At 35.4% G+C, this 22,103-nt stretch overlaps 2 protein-coding genes across 28 annotated transcripts in view; one reads left to right on the plus strand and one right to left on the minus strand.

The window, feature by feature from the left end:
- LOC102615293 (methionine S-methyltransferase) overlaps positions 1-22,103 on the plus strand; it is an 82,879-nt gene that overhangs the window by 38,686 nt on the left and 22,090 nt on the right. The window lies entirely within an intron of this gene.
- Positions 1-22,103, minus strand: part of LOC107174851 (putative disease resistance RPP13-like protein 1) — a 102,561-nt gene that overhangs the window by 27,700 nt on the left and 52,758 nt on the right. For 2 of the 27 annotated variants that reach the window (XM_052441213.1, XM_052441212.1), the window contains one exon: positions 12,243-13,588. The exons of 5 other annotated variants lie outside the window; for them this stretch is intronic. In XM_052441213.1, the coding sequence (XP_052297173.1) occupies positions 12,243-13,588 (1,346 nt within the window). Of the gene's footprint in view, positions 1-649; positions 2,410-4,565; positions 5,572-10,303; positions 11,812-12,242; positions 14,422-22,103 lie in introns of those variants that run through there. 20 more of the 27 variants (XM_052441231.1, XM_052441229.1, XM_052441235.1 and 17 more) reach the window with 18 other exon arrangements.

Here is a 22,103-nt window from a genome sequence, read left to right on the forward strand (position 1 = left end):
TTCTCTTTGGGGGCAAATGCTTGGCTTCGTTTGCTTTTTCGTTTTTGATATTTTATTGGGCTTTATTGTGTGGCATCTTCTTGTTTTCTTTTGATTTTCTGTTTTGGTTGTTATGGGATTTGATGACGACGTACATGTACGAAGATTATATAATAAAATGTTTTTGATAAATTATGGTCGGTTTAGAATTAATTAACTAAATTTAATTTACTTGATCAATTGATATTTGTAAGCATTGTTGTTATACAAACACAACAAAAGAAGAACATTAATGTACTAATTAATTACTAATAAGAACATTAATAACTTTTGCCGAAGAAGAGAAATATTACACATATGTAACCGTGCAGCATATGTAACCGTGCAGCTAAATAAAAGAAACTGAAGTTTATTTCAACAGCTAAAGAATGAGATACGCATAAGAAATTAATCCATTAATTAATTAATTAATTCATAGTCCCCCGCTGCTAAAATAAAGCGAGCGTCTTACTCTACCTAACATTTTTCCTTTTATTAATTTAAAATAGTTTTCAACTGAGATTTGAATTTTAAAATTACACGCTTGATTTAGAAGAAAAAAAAGTCAAATATATGTAACCGTACCGCGGAAAAGACAAATATAAGAAACTGAAGTTTCAACAGCTGAGAATGAGAAATTAATTCATTAATTAATTAATAGAGTCCTCCTTTGCTAAATAATGCGAACCCATTGTTCTTTTTATTTCCAAAACCCATTAATCACCAACACATAATACACGCCCAATTTAAAAAAAAAACTAATAATAAAATATTTCAGTCTTCCTTTGTTGAGTCGTCATTAAAAACCCATTTACCAGCTATTCGAGCATAAGGTATATGGGTTAACAAGTCCCAATATTGTCCTCCATCCTTTCTGCACTTCTCTTCTATCAACGGACAGCGATAGATTCTTAATTGCAAAAGTGAGGAAGGCAGGCCCTTCTCCGGAAAGTATTTGAGCTTGGGACAATCATAGAGTGTCAATTTAGTGAGGTTTTGAAGATCAACAATTGAAGAAGATAGGCTTTCCAGATTTGGAAAAAAGGCAATGCTCAGAGATGTTAGAGAGGCAGGAAGAGGAAGCGTGGTCCCCAGTCTTCTGTCCTCTGGCTCTGGTGGAAATGACACCATGTCGTCATCGCATCCTCTGATTAAAAGATATCGCAGAGAGGAGAATCTGTGAAATCCCCGGCCCCGCTCAATCATTGACTTCCAAATCCCCATATTACCCTCAATCCTCAGTGAATGAAGGTTGGTGGGAAGGCCATCTTCTTCAAGGCTTGGAAGCTCACCTCCTATTATTGTTAATTGTTGAAGAGAGGTCAGATTGTGCAATCCCTTGGGTAAGGCCTCTAGTCTCTTACAATCATATATCTCCAGCCTCCTGAGTTTCGCACAAGGCAATCCCCCTTTGGGAAAGGACTCCAGATTTCCACAACCCCCAATACCAATCTGTTGAAGCTGGCACAGATTATGTAAACCACTCGATAAAATTTTCAGATTTTCACAGTTAGAAATGTTGATTGTTTCAAGAGATGTGTTGTTGTCCAACCTTTCTGCTATTGACTGCAGCTTTGGACATCCATAAACATCAAGTACCTTAACGGACGGAGGTAGATTGCCAACTTCAAGGGACTCAAGCGTGGCAGGTAACTCGTTTTTTGAAAATATACATGTCAGAGACGGACAACTGGAAATTGCTAAGTTCTCAAGAAGAGATGAGGTGTACCTTCTGCTGCTGCTACTCTGGATGCCCTCTTCCACTGTCAAAGTCCTTATTTTATTGCACCTCTGGATGTCCAACCTCTTAAGGCTCAGTGGTAGCTGGACTTCAGCAATATATGTCAACGAATGGCAATCCCAAATTTTCAAGATCTCGAGAGATGAACTAGTGTCGCACATCCATGGCTCTGGTAACGATTTCAGTGCATCACATTCTCTAATCTCAATTTTCTTCAACTTGGAAGGCAGAGCAACCTCAGGAAAGGAAACAAGGGAACTGCACTTGTAGATTTCTATCTCTTTCAAGGAACTAAGGCTGAGAGATGATTGTGGCAGCTTCACAAGGCCTTCGCAATATCTCAATCTTAGATATTCGAGTCTGCATGACAACTCGCAGAGCTGCTGTTGTTGGTCTTTCTCTTCCTCCGCCACCAAGGATTGAAGTTTGGGACACCCTCTTATCTCCAGACTTTTGAGAGAGCAAATGTCTTGTAGTAATCCGTCATGACTCTTCCATATATATGTTTGCTCTTTTGTCGACAAAATTAATTCTTCCAATTTCGGTAGTTGTGGCTTCAACGGCCCCGCAAGAAACACTTGATTTGATGTATCTCTACAAACCACTGAATTCTGTGATCCGAGATGACCAGTTGCACTTTCCCACACAACCTTTTTGCATCCACCAATTAAGAATTTGCAAAGAGTTGGAAGACTCAAAACTGAAACTAACAATTCTTCACATCCTTCAATAACAAGCATCTCTAATACAGGAAGGTGTTCTGGAAATGTTCCTCGCAGTTTAGGACATTCTAAAATGTGAAGCTCTCTCAATTTAGGAAACCCTTCAACCCCTTGACCGGATCCATGAGAAATCCAGACTTCCCATTCTTGCAGGTCTTCAAAACGAAGAGTCTCCAAGCATGGAAATGGAATTGGAGAGTCATCCCCATAGAACTCTGAACCCAATCTCTTTACTCTACTCACTCCACGCACTGTAAGATGCTTTAGAGAGGGCAGTTGCCCGACAGACGGCAGGGCAGTACACATGCCGCAATCTTCAAATTCAAGTGTTACTAAATTTGAGAATAAGGAATCTCCTAACCATGTTGGAAATTTTGTACCTCCATAGCCACAGATACCAAATTGTTCCAGATTTTTATGGGGTTTGAGCATGTCAAGCACACCCATTTCAGTTTCTGCCTCCCTTGAAGATGAACCATCGGTACTGCGTGTCCATCGAAGCAATAATTCTTTAAGATTCTTCTTTCCATCCAACCGAGCCTCCTTCGCATTACCAACGTCTTTTACGTTCTCCAATTTTGAAATTTCAAGTGCCCCACGAAGATGCATCAACAACTTTAGCTCTGATAACCCCGAACCACTGTCTTTTCCCACAACAAAATTACACAACGTCTGAAGACAAGTCAACTTGCCAATTCCTAGTGGCGTTTCCTCCAACGAATCTGTATTTGAATTATTGAGATGATGCAATTTGATGAGATTTCCCATGTCTGCACACAACTTCTTCAGCCGATCACAATCTTCCAACAAAAGACTATGCAAATTGTAAAGCTTGTTGACTGATTCAGGCAGAGTTCTAATATTAGTTCCAGACAGGTTAAGGTACCTTCAATACCTCAAATCACCAACTGAATCTGGTAGCTCGGAGATGTGATATCCACGCAAAGAGAAGACCCTCAAGCGTTGGAGTTTGAGCAACTTAGGAAGAATGCTAGGAGCCAAGTAGCCAGGCGAACTCTCTGTCAACATTACTGGTAAAAAAGTTCTCAAATGTTGGATATCATACAAGTCCCCAAACCTTTTACCGCCAACATAATATTCAGGAATATATGACAGATGACGAAGATATCGGGAAAAACTTTGTTGCTTGTTAACCTCAGAGGTATACTCCATTGTGAAGTATATTTCCCCTGCAGCCCAATGCGCAAGGTCGTTGATAAGATCGTGCATCACAAATCGTGATGCATCGTTGCTTGATTGCTGGAAAAAGGATCTTGAATGTAGCTCCTTAAAGATTTCAAGACCTAAATCTTCACCAGTTTTCTCACGCTCTTTGCGATCCAAGAAGCCCGAGGCACACCATAACAAAATTATCTCCCCCTCTTCAAATTCATAATCCTTTGGAAACAATGAGCAATACGCAAAGCATTGTTTCAAAGGTGCCGAAAGATAATAGTAGCTCACTCTAAGCGCCGGCATAATGTCACATCTCTCTTCTTGCAATTCCCATATCTTGGTACTGAGCACTCTCTCCCAATCACATCTGTCATCTTTTCCTCGCAAAAGTCCTCCAAGTGTTTGCGCTGCCAAGGGCAAGCCATCGCATTTGGCCACTATCTTCTTGCCAATTTCCTCCAATAAGTTATCTGACCCCAAAGAATGTTGAGCAAATACAGCTAGACAATCATCAATTGACAACTTTTTTAATTGATAAGCTGAGGCAGTTCCCATGATGTCTGCAACCTCTTGATTACGAGTTGTGACAATAATCTTACTTCCCTTCGCTCCAGCTTCAAACGGACGGCTGAGGCGAACCCAATCATTGTAATTCTCATTCCAAACGTCGTCTAAAACAAGCAAAAATTTCTTTTGAGATAACTTCTTCTTCAGCTCCTCTTGAAGCAAATTTAAATCACTGTCATCAATAGTCTGCTTGGTAACGGATCTTAGAATTGTTTTTGTTAGCCCCTTAACGTCGAAATCCTCAGAGACACAAGTCCATGCCTTGAGATCAAAATGATCCCGCACTTGCTTATCATTGTAGACAAGCTGAGCAAGAGTAGTTTTGCCCAGCCCGCCCATACCTATAATAGGAATAACTGCGAATCCACCATCGTTGCTTAAATCATCCCTCAACAGCAGTTCAACAACATCCTTCTTTTCTGTTTCCCTGCCATATACTTTGGCTTCAGTCACTAAAGAGGTTGTCTCTAGCCTTTGACTGGCTTTTTTGGACCCTCCAGCTGAACTTTCTTTCAAATCTAGCAAGTTTTTCTGTGTCACAATTTCTTGAAATCTGCTGTTGATCTCTTTGATTTTGGACATCAAGCCATAATCGAACTGAATCGATTGTGGAGTAAAAGTGGTGCAGCAAGTAGGAATGAGCTTCCGAAACTTACTTGTTCTTGTACGACTGCTACTGGGTTGATCATGAGCAGCAGCTGGTTCTCCATTCCCAAGCAGCAACCTCCTCCGGAAAGCCTCAGTTTGAAACTCATCCAACAAGTCTTCAACATCGTAAGCCAAGTTCTGAAGCTTGCCAAGCCACTTCTTCACAAACTGATTAGTCGTCTTCTTCTCCTCAGCATCATCAAGCACCGCCTTGATCATCTCCAACATATTCTCCCACTTCATTAGATCGTCTTGGATCTTCTCTTGGCGTGCAAAAAACAGAATCCCCTCTGAAGCTAACTTATTGACCAGCAAATCAACGGACGCCGTAAGGATTGCCTCTCCGATGATCGACATTTTTTTTTCTTTTTTTGGGCAAAGGAAGAAAGGAGCAGAATTATGGGTTATGGAAAGCAGAATGAGAATATTGAACGGGTGAGAAAATGGATAATTAAGCGGAATGAGTTTGTGATTGTGAAGGGTCTGGTTCAGCAAGCTTAGTAGAAATCACGCGTTTGTACTTTATTGACCAATGACTAAATAATTTGGCAATGCACCCACCACCACCAGTTGGCGAGCAAAATGAAAAAGTTTAATAAGTGCAGGGGTCGAGCAAAATACGACGTAAAATGTGGCAAGTCTCCCCACTTGTTGTTCCTTGCAGCTAAGAAAAGAAAAAACAGAGCCCACCACCCATTAATAATTTAGCAATTCACCAATCATCACAAAATTCCATTAGATATTCGTCGATCAAGTAGTTAAGTATTTTTGCTAGAATGAATGCAACCAAGATTCTATGGGATATGTATGAAGATGATGTAATAAAGTGCTTTTGATATATTCCCCTAGTCGGTTTACTTCACTAACCATTAACGAGCAAATCCTCCCAATGACCCTCAATACTCTTGTGCACAATTAAAATAATTTCAATTATATATATATATAAATAAAAAAACTCTCAAATATATTATTTGATAATCACCAAAAAAAAAAAAATTCACCCCAATAAATCACATTACAGTCTATGTTGCAAGTGTTTTTAGGACTAATTCAAAGAGAAAATGCGAAGGACATGTAATTGAATTTGGGACACTGAATATATTCCCAATTACCCTTTAGTGTAAATAGTTCCACTTCAGATATATATAATGATGATGAAATTTTGTTTTCTCATAGCAATCATTCTAGTGTTTTACAATGAGTAATTGATTCAATATTAACACAACACTATTTTAACATGTGACATATTCTATCATAGTGTGCTTCAACTCAGACTTCTAAGTTTCCATTTTAGAACAAGTTAAAACAGTTCCAACTCAAAATCAGTAGTGCGCAATTGGGTTGTTATAAATATTTCTAAATTTTAGTCTAATTTGAATTATTTAATTGTGTTTGTACAAACTAGCTTTATCACTTCTTTTATATTGATACCCTTAAATTTCAACCTTATTTTATGTTGATGCACAATCTAACTTAACAAAAATAATATTCAAATTGTCACAATTTTTTTTTTTAAAAAAAATATACAAAGTTAATTTTTCTTCTTCTTTACTCTAGGATCCAGCTCCATACCCCTCTTTTTTGTCGTTATGCTACTCAGCCGTTAGATTTTAATTACGTTAATCTAATGGTTGGGATTTGCAAATGAATAATGAAGTGGTGTTCGGCTACTATCCGAGGCCATTGCATCTAATTGGTTTTGTGATTTTTCACTTTCTTCCCTGTAACACTTGACTAGTTCTGGAAATTGCTTTTTGGCATGCTAATTGTTGTGAAAATTTTAATATACTCGCAAGCGCACGAATCTAGAAATAAAATAGTGGTAACGAGGTCGATCCCACAGGGATTGGCACCCATCACGCCTTTAGTTGTCGTGAATAAATCGAAAATCAAATTGAACTGGTTTTTACCGGGTAGCAACAATCGTGACGTTTTGAGATTATAATATATGACAACACTGATTAGTGTTGTCTCCCATGTGAATTGAGACAAAAATGATTTTCCCAATTGCGCTTTCATTTGAACAATTCCACTGTAGATTTATAAAATAATCACGAAATTGTGTTTTATAATAAGTTACGAGTAATTGGTTCAATATTAATACAAAACTACTTTAAGTAACACGTGGCATATTCTAATTCTAGCAAAGTTTCCAACTAAGATTCCCAAATCAAAAGAATTTCAATCTCCAGAACATTCTACAAAATGTTTCTTCTAGCCTCTACGTTGTGCTAGAATTTTCTCTTGAGTTTTTTAGCAAAGACTTCTAAAGAACTATCCAGATATCGAGCTATAATCCAGTCAAAGTGTATATATTTCTCTAATTCACCTCCCTCCATTTCACCAGAAAACCAACAAACACTTAGCTTCAAACAAACACTTTCAAATAGCTAGCTAGCTACCCAGATGGCAAAATCAAGAATTCTTGCAATGACAATGTTGTTTCTTGTTGTGGCGGCAACATTGATGAACATGGCATCACAAGCAAATGCTCTGATGCCGTACACACGATCACCTTTCTTTGACATGATGTTCCGAATGACGAAAGAGCCTTTCAGGGTTCTTGAACAAACCCCTTTAACAATCGCAAAAGGAGCTGATCATCATCAAACTCTAGCCCTGGCGAGAGCAGACTAGAAGGAGAGTGGATGGAGCCTTTACTTTCTATTATATTTGTAAAGCGTGCCACAACACACGTGATCACACTCGACATTCTCGGAATTAAGAAAGATGATGTGAAGATTGAAGTTGAATAGAACAGGGTATTGAGAGTAAGTGGGCAGAGGAAGGCTGATGATTATTATAAGGAGAGGGTTGAAGGAGAGAAATGGCACAGAGCTAAGAGAGCATTTGGCAAGTTTTGGAGGCAGTTTAGGATGCCAATGAGTGCTTGACTTGGATCATATTAAGGCTCACTGAGTGCCAAAGCTTGCTGAGGAGATGAAGAGGCAGCCGAAGGCTATTAACATTGATGAAGAGTCTGGTAATTCTTCCAATGAAGATATTAAGGCTACCAAGGCTCAAATGTAATTGATTAAAGAAAGAAGTGATTGCTTTGCTTGATGTGCTATTTGTTTATGATCTTTTTTTGGTTTTGTTGTGAGATGTTTCTCTATGGACGCTTTGTTTAATGTATTTTGATGGGTTTTTTAGGATGGCTTGTATGTATTGACAACAATAAAGTGCTTTTTATAAATCCTAGTCCTACAACACTAAAAGAAATTAATACTCTTGGTTTATAATTAATAAAAATATATATTTTTTTTAAAAGTCTTTTTCTTTGGCATATAGTATGCGTTTTGAGGGGAAAAAAATTTATCCCACTCCTAATTCGTCCTCTTCTGTGATATTAATGTGTTAACACGAAGATTCATTGTAATTGCAACAATTTTGACGAATCCAAACGTTCAATAACTGTTAAATTGTATTTATAAATACTAATAGCGAAGGTACAGAAACGATTAATTCAAGAAGTTGCTTAAAGTGCATTAAATTAGGGAGTATAAATAATTGTGTGATACAGTCCAGCCTTCATCTGCTTATAATTAGCAACCAAAAACCACTTTGCAACACCATTAAAAAAACATTTTAACATTATTGCTGAGGGAAGAGGCAACTTAGGCTTATTAACTCGTATTATTAATGCTGATGACGCAGCTGGTAATCCTTTTGGTGAATATATTAAGGCAGCTGAAGCTTAAAATTAATTAAGCCCACTAAAGCTTAAAACTAATTCTTCTAGTGACGATGCTTTGCTTAGTTCGCTTTTTGTTTTTAATTTTTTTGGGGCTAACGTTTTGCTTATTTTGCTTTTAAAATTCTATTGGCGTTGCTGTGGAATATTGTTTCTCCTTCGATTTTCTGTTTTTGTTGTTATCGGATTTGATGATGGTTTATATGTACGAAGATTATGTAATAAAGTGCTTTTGTAACAATATATATATATATATATATATAGATGTTTCAACAGCTAAGAAAGAGATAGCCATTATACATTACACATTTGTACTCAATAAGAAATCAATTCATTAATATAGCCATTAATACGCCTGGTTTATTGTTAATGAAAATTAAAAAAGAAAAAAAAATCTTTTTCTTTGGCCTTTAGTATGCATTTTAAGAGGAAAAAAAATTTATCCCACTTCAATTCATGAAGATATTTTCATTTCTGTCATATTGATGTGTTAATATGAAGATCCATTGCAGTTGGTGAATTCAAATATTCAGTAACTGATGAAATTATATTTATAAATTCATACTAATAACGATTGAAGATTATAATTAATTTTTTAATATGGTCCAGCCCTCGTGTGTTTAATTAGCTCTCAAAAACCACTAAGGTAAAGGCAAAATCATGATAAATTGTGGTCGGTTTAATTTACTTGATCAATTGATATTGGGTAGCATTGTTCTTATACAAACACAATAAAAGAAGAACACTAACGTACTAATTAATTACAAATAAGAACATTAACAATTTTGCCGAAGTCTGATGAAGAGAAATATTACACATATGTAACCGTACAACTAAATAAAAGAAACTGAAGTTTATTTCAACAGCTAAGAATGAGATACGCATAAGAAATTAATCTATTAATTAATTAATTAATTCATACAATTTTCAACTGAGATTTGAATTTTAAAATTACATACACAAACACACCTGATTTAAAAGAAAAAAATTTTAATAATAAAATATTTTACGTATGTAACCATACCGCGGAAAGAACAAATGTAAGAAACTGAAGTTTCAACAGTTGAGAATGAGATAGGCATAAGAAATTAATTAATTAATTAATAGAGTCCTCCTCCTTTGCTAAATAATGCGAGCCCATTGTTCCTTTTATTTCGAAAACCCATTAATCATCAACACATACACGCCCAATTTTAAAAAAAAAAAATAATAATAATAAAATATTTAAGTCGTCCTCTGTTCAATAATCAAAAACCCATTTAAAATCTATTTTAACTTTAGGTATATGGGTTAACAAGTCCCAATATTGTCCTCCATCTTTTCTGCACTTCTCTGCTATCAACGGACATCCCCCGATGTATAATTGCAAAAGTGAGGAAGGCAGGCCCTTCTCCGGAAAGTATTTGAGCTTGGGACAATCCTCGAGTTCCAAGTGAGTGAGGTTTTGAAGATCAACAATTGAAGAAGATAGGCGTTCCAGATTTGGAAAATTACCAATCATCAGGGATGCTAGACAGGCAGGAAGAGGAAGCGTGGTCCTCAATCTTATGTCCTCCGGTGGGAATGACACCATGTCGTCATCGCATCCGCTGATTGTAAGTTGTCGCAGAGAGGAGAATCTGTGGAATCCCCGACCCCACTCAATCGTTGACTTCCAAATCTTCTTATTATCAATAATCTCCAGCCTATGAAGGTTGGTGGGAAGGCCATCATCTTCTTCAAGGCTTGGAAGCTCACCTCCTTCTCCTATTGTTAATTGTTGAAGAGAGGTCAGATTGTGCAATCCCTTGGGTAAGACCTGTAGTCTCTTACAATAAGATATCTCTAGCCTCGTGAGTTTCGCACAAGGCAATCCCCCTTGGGGAAAGGACACCAGATTTTCACATTCCCATATCCCTATCTCTTGAAGCTGGCGGAGATTATGTAAACCACTCGGTAAAATTTTCAGATTTTCACACTCAGAAATACTGATTGTTTCAAGAGATGTGTTGTTGTCCAACCTTTCTGCTATTGACTCCAGCTCTGAACAACTCCAAACATCAAGGGACTTAAGAGACGGAGGTAGATTGCCAACTTCAAGGGACTCAAGCGTGGCAGGTAACTCGTTTTTTGAAAATATACACGTCAGTGACGGACACCTGCTAATATGCAAGCCCTCGAGAAGAGATGAGGTGTACCTTCTGCTGCTGCTGCTGCTCTGGATGCCCTCTTCCACCGTCAAAGTCCTTATATTATCGCAATGGCGGATCTCCAACCACTTAAGGCTCGGTGGTAGTTGGACTCCAGCAATATATGTCAACGAATTGCAAATCCAAATCTCCAAGATCTCGAGAGATGAATTGGTGTCGCACATCCATGCCTCTGGTAACGATTTCAGTGCATCACATTCTCTAATCTCAATTTTCTTCAACTTGGAAGGCAGAGCAACCTCAGGAAAGGAAACAAGGGAACTGCAGCCGTAGATTTCTATCTCTCTCAAGGAGCTGAGGCTGAGAGGTGATTGTGGCAGCTTCACAAGGTCTTGGCAATCTCTCAAATCTATATATTCGAGTATGCACGACAACTGGCAGAGCTGCTGTTGTTGGTCTTTCTCTTCCTCCGCCACCAAGGATTGAAGTTTGGGACAACTTGTAATCGTCAGTCTTTTGAGAGAGCAAATGTCTTGCAGCAATTCGTTATGACTCTTCCATATATATGTCTGCTCTTTCATATCATTTATCTCCAATTCTTCCAATTTTGGTATTCGCGGCTTCAATGGCCCTGCGAGAAACACTTGATTTGATGTATCTCTACAAACTACTGAATTCTGCGATCCGAGATGACCAGTTGCACTTTCCCACACAATCTTTTTGCATCCACCAATTATGAATTTGCAAAGAGATGGAAGACTCGAAACTGAAACTAACAATTCTTCACATCCTTCAATAACAAGCATCTCCAATGCAGGAAGGTGCTCTGGAAATGTTCCTTTCAGTTTAGAACATCTTAAAATGTGAAGCTCTCTCAATTTAGGAAACCGTTCAACTCCCTGACTGAATCCATGAGGAATCCAGTCTTCCCATCCTTGCATGTCTTCAAAATGAAGCGTCTCCAAGCATGGAAAAGGAATTGGAGTATCATTCCCATAGAACTCTGAACCCAACCTCTTTACACTAGTCATTCCACATACTGCAAGATGCTTTAGAGAGGGTAGTTGGCCGACTGACGGCAGGGTAGGACACATGCCACAATATTCAAATTTTAAGGTCACCAACTTTAAGAATGAGGAATCTCCGAACCAAGTTGGAAATTTTGCGCCTCCATAGCCGCTGATACAAAATTGTTCCAGATTTTTATGGGGTTCTAGCATGTCAAGCACGTCCTTTTCAGTTTCCGCCTCCCTTGAAGACGAGCCATCGGTACTGTTTGTCCACCGAAGCATTAACACTTTAAGGTTCTTCTTTCCATCCAATTGAGCCTCCTTTGCATCACCAACGTCTTTTACGTTCTCCAATTTTGAAATGCAAAGTGTCCCACGAAGGTGCGTCAACAACTTTAGCTCTCGTAACCCGGAACCACTGTCTTTTCCTACAACAAAATTACACAACGTCTGAAGACAAGTCAACTTGCCAATTCCTAGTGGCATTTCCTCCAACGACTTCGTATTTGAATTCTTAAGATGATGCAATTTGGCGAGGTTTCCCATGTCTGCACACAACTTCTTCAGCCGATCACAATCTTCCAACAAAAGACTATGCAAATTGTAAAGCTTGTTGACTGATTCAGGCAGAGTTCTAATCTCAGTTCCAGACAGGTTAAGGTACCTTAAATACCTCAAAGCACCAATTGAATCCGGCAGCTCAGGGATGCGGTATCCACGCAAAGAGAAGACCCTCAAGCGTTGGAGTTTGAGCAACTTAGGAAGAATGCTAGGAGCCAAGTATCCAGACAGTGAGCTATTTGACAGCATTACGGGTAAAAATGTTCGCAAATGTTGGATATCGTACAAGTCCTCAAACCTTTTAACACCATCGTAATCTCCACGAATATACGACAGATGACGAAGATTTCTTGAAAAACTTTGTTGCTTGTCAACCTCTGAGATATACTCCATTCTGAAGTACATTTCCCCAGCAGCCCATTGAGCAAGGTCATTGACGAGGTCGTGCATCACAAATCGTGATATACTGTTGCTTGATTGCTGGAAAAAAGATCTTGCACGTAGTTCTCGAAAGAACTTTCGACCTAGATCTTCACTAGGATTCCCGCTCTCTCCGTGATCCAAGAGACCCACAGCACACCATAATAAAATTATCTCCTCCTCTTCAAATTCATAATCCTTTGGAAACAATGAGCAGTATGCAAAGCATTGTTTCAAAGGTGCCGAAAGATAATAGTAGCTCACTCTAAGCGCAGGTATAATGTCACATCTCTCTTCTGGTAAATCCCATATCTTGCAACTGAGCACATCTTCCCAATCACTTCGGTCACGTTTACCACGTAAGAGTCCACCAAGAGTTTTCGCAGCTAAGGGCAAGCCGTTGCATTTGATCACTATATTCTTGCCAATGTCCTCCAATGACTTATGTGAACTGAAATCTGTTGTCCCCAAAGAGTGCTGAGCGAACACAGACAGACAGTCCTCAGTTGACAAGCTTTTGAGTTCATAAGCTTGATCCAGGCTCATGATTTTGGCAACCTCTTCATTGCGAGTGGTGACAACAATCTTACTTCCCTGTGCGCCAGCTTGAAATGAAAGGCTGAGGTGAACCCAATCAGTGTAATTCTCATTCCAAACGTCATCTAAAACAAGCAAAAATTTCTTTCCAAATAGTTGTTTCTTTAGCTCCTCTTGAAGCTTATTCAAGTCGTGATTATCCACATTCTGGCCAGGAGCAATGGAAATTAGGATTGATTTTGTAAGCCTGCTAACATCAAAATCATCGGAGACGCAAGTCCATGCCTTGAGATTAAAATGATCCTCCACCTGCTTATCATTGTAGACAAGCTGAGCAAGAGTGGTTTTACCCAGCCCGCCCATACCTATAATAGGAATAACAGAGAATCCACCATCCTTTCTTGAATCATCCTTCAACAACAATTCAACAATTTCCTTCTTTTCTGTTTCCCTGCCATATACTTTGGCTTCCTCCACCAAAGAGGTTGTCTCTTGCCTTTGCCTGGCTTTTTTGGATCCCCCAGCTGAACTTTTTATCAAATTCAGCGAGCCTATTCTTTCTTCAATATCTTGAAATCTATCGTTGATTTCTTTGATTTTGGACATCATGGCGTAATCGAACTGAATCGATTGTGGAGTAAAAGTGGTGCAGCAAGTAGGAATGAGCTTCCGAAACTTACTTTTCGTGCTTGTACGACTGCTGCTGGGTTGATCATGAGCAGCAGCTGGTTCTCCATTTCCAAGCAGCAACTTCCTCCGGAAAGCCTCAGTTTGGAACTCATCCAACAAGTCTTCAACGTCATAAGCCAAGTTCTGAAGCTCGCCAAGCCACAACTTCACAGAATCATCAGTCGTCTTCTTCTGCTCAGCATCATCAAGCACCGCCTTGATCGTCACCAACTTCTTCTTCCACTTCACTAGATCGTCTTTGATTCGACCTTGGCGTTCAAATAAACGAAGCCCCTCCGAAGATAACTTATTGACCAGCATCTCAACGGACGCCTTCAGGATTGCCTCTCCGATGATCGACATATATTTTTTTTTTTTTGGGACAAAGAATGAAACCAGATTATGAGCTTGTGGAAAGCAGAATGAGAAAAGTGAATAAGCAGCGTGAGTTTGTGATTGTGTCTAGCAAGCCTAGAAATCAAGAAAAACCCACCGTAAAAGTGAAAAGTAAAACGGAGCCAACCACAAATATAAAATCAGAGGATCACAGAAATTAAAAAAAAAAATCAAACACGTAATGATTTGTAAAGTTATTAGCGATTTGTAAAAATCAAACATGCGTCTTCTTCCTCTGAGTGTTTTTTTTTTTTTTTAACTTTATTAATTAATTAGTGAAGTAAATTTGTAAAGATCACGGGCATCAAATTATTGGGAGGTATTAATTGCGCTTAGTATTTACAATTTTTTGTAAAACTTTTTAATTTCGTTGAAAATGTATCGTTATTAAGTTATTATTGATTTCACTCTCTTTTACTTTTTGACGTTGCGAAAAAGACAGTAAAAAACTTGCTAAATGTCATCAAATACTTGTATCTCATCTCACAAATTAGCAATATTTGTTTGGTATTTCATCTCAACGGGACGAAGGAACGATAGAAAACGCGTTCCCTCATCAAAATTTTCTTTCGTGAGACCGATAATAAATAATAAAATATTCTTTTATGGGATCGATTATAAATAGTAAATTAAAGAAGGGTCGACAGAAAACGCGTTCCCTCATCTAATTTTTCTTTTGTGGGACCGATAACAAATAATACAATATTCTTTTGTGGGACCGACTACAAGTACTAACATAAAGAATAAAAAAATGAAAAAAAGGATAGTGAAATAACTCAACGGAGAAGTCTATAAATGCTTTTGTTTGGTAGCTGGCTAAAGCAGAATCTGTAAGTTGCAGAGTCAAGTTACACTTAGCCTGCTCCATAACTCTAATGTGAAACAAAAAAAGTCCTGCCACCAATAATTCAGCAAGCTTCACTTTATTACACGAAGGTGAAAGCAAAAAGCCAAAAACAGCCCCCACCACCATCAATAATTTAGCAAGCTTCACGCGCTTGTGCTTGTCTTGTCTGCTTGACGAACTGGACATGGGTGGACCAAGCATCCATTGAATAACTGGAAAAAGTAAAAAATAAAAAACAGTGTCCCGCAAAAAGAATCCATCTTTATGTGTTGATATGCACATCTACCGAACATCTACAAAATGGAAGTAGAAATTGAAACTTACGTTTTTTAGTTATGGCTCATATATAATACAAGTATCAATATTTAAGTAGAATAGAGTTCACATATACACATGCGTCTAGTTTTAAGTTTTAACCGAGAGATAAATTAATCATTAATACTCAGGTGTTTCTAAATAATTGAATAATGATATTATACGAACCTTCCCTTTACAAGTCTTCAAACTCATAAACCAAGTTAAAATAAAATTAAAAAAAACGTTTCTCTCTCTCTCTCCTTTTGCTATATGATTACTTTATTTATTGAATTAATTTCCATGCTATATCAAAGACTTAAAAGTACACTATAATTTTTTATAATCATAATGGTAATTTCTATCATCATATTAAATTATTGTCGTGTCAAAATAAATTATAACAAAATTTTAGCTGAACATAAGTTCGACTCATTTATTAAATATATATACTTAATAAAATAATAAGACGATTAATATGTTATCAGTGATATAGACCCAACTGAAATAACTCTAATGTGAAAACAAAAAAAATCCCGCCACCGATAATTGAGCAAATTAACTTCACTTTATTACACGAAAGTGGAAGCAAAAGCCAGAGGCAGTCCCCACCACCATCGATAATTGTGCTTGTCTTGTCTGCTTGACGAACTGGACATGGGGGGGGGGGGGGGGGGGGGCCAACCATCCATTGAATAACTGGAAAAAGTAGAAAATAAAAAAATCAGTGTCCAGCAAAAAGAATCTACCTTTAGGTGTTGCTTCCTATTCAGTACATGCATAGATAATGTACATCGACCTGGAATTAAAAAAATGGAAGTAGAAATTAAAACTTACTTTTTTAGATATGGCTCATATATATTACAAGTATCAAGATTTGATTAGAGTTCACATATTTACAATGTGCCTAGTTTTAATTGAGAGACAAACTAATCATTAATAATCAGGTTTTTCTAAATGATTAAATAATGATATTAATTATTGATATTTAAAAAATTTGTAAGAAGTATAACTAATATGTTGGGATATGTATTTGTGTAGAATGGCAAATATAAAGAATAGCAATAAAAATAGTGGAACTTTAATATGATGAAAAAAGGTAAACTGTAGAAAATTAATATATAATTCAAGGTACGTTACAAATATCACTTTCCTTCAGACATTATTTACCCCACCAATTGAGTGAATGCACATGAGTTAAGCAAATATGTCTCTAGGATATAATGAAACGCTTCTTTGTTTGCTTGTATTGTGCATCGACAAAAGTAAATCTGAATATTCCTTAATGTTGCAAGCTTGCCACGAATTAATATATTGTTATTGTAAAAAAATAAAAAAAATAATGTATTGGATATTTGATGCATAAAAGAAATAGATATTATTAGATGAAATTCATTTTGAGAAATAGGGCTACAAAAAGAGTGGTGTAATGTCGTTTTATTAATGTCTAAATGGCATAAATATGACATCTATTTACAAATATATTTATGCTCTTTTATTTAAGTTATCGTCTTTAGTAATGCCCTTGATTCATATCCATTAGATCAAGCAACCTAATCCCCACTAAAACTAACTTATTGAACAGTAACTCAACGGATGCTGTAAAGATTGCTCTTGGATGATTGACATTTTTTTTAAAAAAAATTTGGGCAAAGAAAGAAACTGAATTATGAGTTTATGGAAATTAAAGCAAATGAGAAAGTGAATTAGCACAATGAGTTTGTGATTGCGAAGGAACCAGCAAATCAAAAAACAATTAAGCAAGAGAAAAGGACAATGAACACTTTAATATTCTAGAAAAGGGATATGAAACCTCTAAACATTTTAAAAAAGATATATAATCTCCTTTTTATTAGTAAAATCTGTTTATTTCAGTAGTAACATAATCTTTAATTTACATTTACTATCATGTCCCTATAATAAATAAATTAATATATTTAATTTAAAAGAGTGAGCCCTCCAATTTTACTTCCCATTTGCTCAATTGCCTTTCATTCATATACAAGCATGTTTAACATCTCATTTTGCCTAATTTGCCTTGGAAGAAAATAAATTTGATTTTATTTTTATCTATTATTCATCATTTTTTATCATCTTAACATTGGGAAGGATATATTCATAATTTAAAGTGAATAATTTGGATAAAAGATAATTATATCTTAATTTTAAGTTTTAAATAAAAAGTTGTTGGTTTTATTATACATGTCATTGATGACATGTCTTAAATTAATATATTTATTTATTTATTATCGGGATATAATAATAATTATAAATTAAAAATAAATTTATTATTAAAATAAATGGAATTTATTAACAAAAATAGGAATTATATATCTTTTTTAAAATATTAAAACATTATTTTTTTTTAGGGTATCACTATCCATTTCCCATTAAGCAAAACAAAAGTGAAAAGAAAAATCAGAGCCCACTATAAATATAAAATTAGTGGAGCTCATGATGATGCATTTGCTTTACATACTAAATTAAATAAAAGCCGAACCAAGAATCTTTGCCTTAGCTTAACATGATTAATTAGGCACTACTTCATAGAAAACGCGAAAGCAATGAACCCTTTTTTTAATCTTAAATGTCATGAATATAATTCTTCTGCGTTAATTAATCATTCTTCTCTGACCGTCTCTTCAGGTTCATTTCAAAAGTTTGAAGATAGTTTATCAATTCTTCTACTTATAAAAGCAAGTTAAATTAAAAGATTTTAATCTCTCTTCTTATTACTATAAGTGCACTGTGCACGACATTTTTTTACAATAAACAATGCCAATTTGTAATGTAATGTTATATTCATATTCCCATCGCGTCGAACTCTTTTTTTCCCTCTTTTTTAAAAGGAGACGGTGCGGTTTGGTTGTTCGCAAAATTAGTGGTGTGGGGCTCTATTTGCTTTTGTTTTCACTTTATTAATTAACTAGCGAAGCAAACATGTAATCATTTGTAAAGGAGTCACTAGCACCGGATTATGTAAGATGAATTCGTAAGACTTATTAATTTCAATTGAAAATGTAGCGTTATTAGGTTATTAATTCACTAAGTTAACTTGAGGTTCTAATATTTACTAATTGTGGTGATTAATTTATTTAACTTGTCATAATTTTCATTTGAGAATGAAATTCAATCAATGTATGAAAAAAGATAATTTTTTAAAATTTTTAATTCCTATGATTTGATTTCACTTTTTTCCGGATATTGACGCTGTAAAAGCTTGCCCAATGTCATCAAATGCTTGTATCCCATCTCACAAATTAGCAAATATCATTTGGTTTCTTTATACGTGGCCATCACAAATTAAAAGTAACAACATCCACCATATATCGAAAATTAATTTTGAGAATACTTTTGACTTTTAAAAGAAAAATGCGAGTACAATTTAATAAGAGAGAACAAGAATTGATCATGTCCCAAGAGACTGAAAATAAGATTATATAAACTTGAATGCAGGCATATCATATGTTAATCTTAATTTTTTTTTGTTGCTGAAAATTAATTAATTTGTTCCACTATTCCTTTTTTAATTGTATGGTGAGAAACACATTGGCCACTTCTGAATCATGTTGCATATTTGTTAACTCAAAGAAACAGTACACTTTTGTATCAATCAAACTCACTTTGTTAATATTCTTCATTATTATGGTTAATGGCTTAGCAAATGTAGAAGGAGGAGTCAACCAAAATGTAGCACTTTCTCTTGTATTAACCTTTTATTAATTGTTGAAGTTAAAAAAAATGTTAAAACAAGTTAAAATAGTTCCATCTCAAAATCAGTAGGGTGTAAGTAGGTTGTTATAAATATTTTTAAATTTTAGTCTAATTTAATTGTGTGATGCACAAACTTTCTCACTTCTTTCATATAAATAAAGGGGAGAACTATTTGAACTCATTAAATCACTTTTTAAATTCCTCTACTTATTAAGGCCATCATAAAAATTCAAAAATCCTTTTTATACTCACTACATCTCTTAAAAATATCGCAAATATGACACATTTGTCTTCACCTTCTATTTATCTTCAACATTCACAATTTTTATTTGAATCTGTAATATGTTTAACACTGTTCATTCACTCATTAGAGTTCCAATAATAGAATATAGAGATTAAAAATATCATTAGCAAATTATTTGTTTGTGTTCTATATGATATTCTTGGTTTGGAAAAAGCTTCATCGGCAATATATGTAAATAAAAGACTAAGAACTTCCAATAATTCAGATTTGATCGAAACTTCACAAACTTATTTTCACTTAAAAAAATAAAATAAAGTAAAAGAAATTCTCGTGTTTTAAAAGAAAAACTGCCAGACATGTTTCTAAAACAACTAGAAACCAAACTAGGCTTGAAGCAGTGAGTTTTGAATTATAAAAAATACATAATTGTAATTTCACCTAAATCAAATGATGAATTTCATGACAACGGATTTAGACTATAGACCAATACACAAAGAATTGGATGTTCATCGCATTTGTTCTTGAAATTGTTTTGCGCAAAAAAGTTAACTATTGTATTATGTTGTATTGCATTATTTTAATATAAGTGTATTATATTATGCTGTATTGCATTAACACTGTATTATATTAATACTATACAACGTTTGGTTCTACATTGTACTATATTAATTTTTAATTATACATACACTATATTATGCTATACTATATTATTTTTTTGGTGGTTAATTTCAATTATATGTTTGGAAATAATATTTATTAGTACTTAGCAAAATATAAAATATAGAACCTTAAATTTTAGAATATTTACATCAATTTTTTTTAGTATAAATGTAAATAATTATAATAATTCTTCATTAAACTTATGTAAAAATAACAAATTCTGAATTTTTGCTATCGTAACATTTTTTTTTTAACGGCGTTTTTCAAATGTATACCTTATTGATGATGCACCATAAAAATAAATATCAAATTTTGCGATCATGATCAAGTCGAGTTTTACATTATGAAAGCATGACACAAAAATTGAAAAAAATAATGGCCGGCAAAAAGTTATACAAGCAACAACAAAAGTGCTAATTACTCGGAAAATAAACAATCAAGAGCCGCTGATAGATATGAGTCATATGACAAGGTAGAGGAATACAGATATCTGCATACATTTTTAACAAAGATCATCTTTGTAACCAATTGTTGGCTTTGGCATTAAAAGATCATCTTTGTAACCAACTGGGTAGCTATAAAATGAATACTAAGTCAATCAAACGGGAAAGCTTGCTACAAGACTTTGAAGCATTATTCTGTTGCATCACCTTCCTCCTCTGCCTCACTTCCTGCATCCCAAATTAAAGAACAACAAATATTAAATAACAAAAACAAAATCTTCAATAGACTTTTCATACTCCATGGAGCAAATCTATGGGAATCCACAAAATAATTGAAATATATCAATGCTGCAGGTCATAGTAACAAATTACAGATACACAATCATGCATATGCAACTAAAAAATGCTTATTTATTACAGCCGCTTTTTGGCATGACTACTTCATAAGTTATATATGATAGATAACATTATTATTCTAATCACATGGTTATGATTTTAGTTGGACATACAAAAGCTACGTGCATGAATCTGTATCATGCCACCTTTCATGAGTCAAAAATTTAAATCAAATCAATTTGGTTGAGCCTTCAAATTCCTATTCCAGTCAAAGGAGATGATTTTTCCAAAGGTAAAGAATGAGTCCGGTTACTTAAGCATGTCAACCTTTTTTCTAGGCTAAGGTTTATCCCTTTCCATTTCACTAACTCTCCTCTCACTACCTTGCGTCAACATTTGCATACTTGATATACTTTCACAACCTTAATCTAATACTTTCATTTATGCTGATATAAAGAAGAAGTTTGATTTAAATCTGGACAGGTAACAAGATTAAAAAACTGCCTTGTAGTAGAGCCAATTCTTCCAACAAACATTTCTTGAACCAATATCTAAGATTAAGCTGGATCACGTAAGACAAATATGCCAAGAAGATTTTTAACTCACCTGACACTATGGATCTCCAAATGTACTCAATTAGCTTAGGTAAGCCATACTTCTTCTCAATTATGAGCCCAGTAAATAGGACCCGAAAAACTTGCATTCCTCTGCTGACATTCATTTCAGTGTTGCAAGAATTACAGATTCCATGACCATGGACTGAAGTTCTTTTGTTAAGACAGGCGCAAGAGAGTACGCCCCTATCCCACTAGTATTTGGCCCGGTGTCACCATCACCAACTTGTTTATGGTCCTGACAAGACATTAGAGGTATGGGCGTATGGCATTCTCCCCATCCACGAAGTCCTTTAGAACCAAAAGCATTGTTTACAAGCATCGAATCAACAACTTCTATGAATCATCCAATGTCATAGTTAGAGCTGGTAAAATTTGACACGATCCAATTATTCGACACGAACACGACACTAATAAATGGGTATGGGTCGTCAAATTTAACACGATTATTAAATCGGTCGGGTCCGGGTCAACACGATTTTTTTCCGTGTCGGGTTAGGGTTAAAATTCTTGACCCATTTACCCGATCAATGACTCGATTATATTTTTTATTTTAAAATAATTTATAGATTCTTGTCATCAAAACTTAAATATTAGAGAATTTTTTTTTATTCTTTAAAAAGATGAATATAGACACAATATTTTATTTATAAAATTTTAAAT

Source organism: Citrus sinensis, chromosome 5 (genome assembly GCF_022201045.2).
Source record: "Citrus sinensis cultivar Valencia sweet orange chromosome 5, DVS_A1.0, whole genome shotgun sequence".
Lineage (NCBI taxonomy): Eukaryota > Viridiplantae > Streptophyta > Magnoliopsida > Sapindales > Rutaceae > Citrus > Citrus sinensis.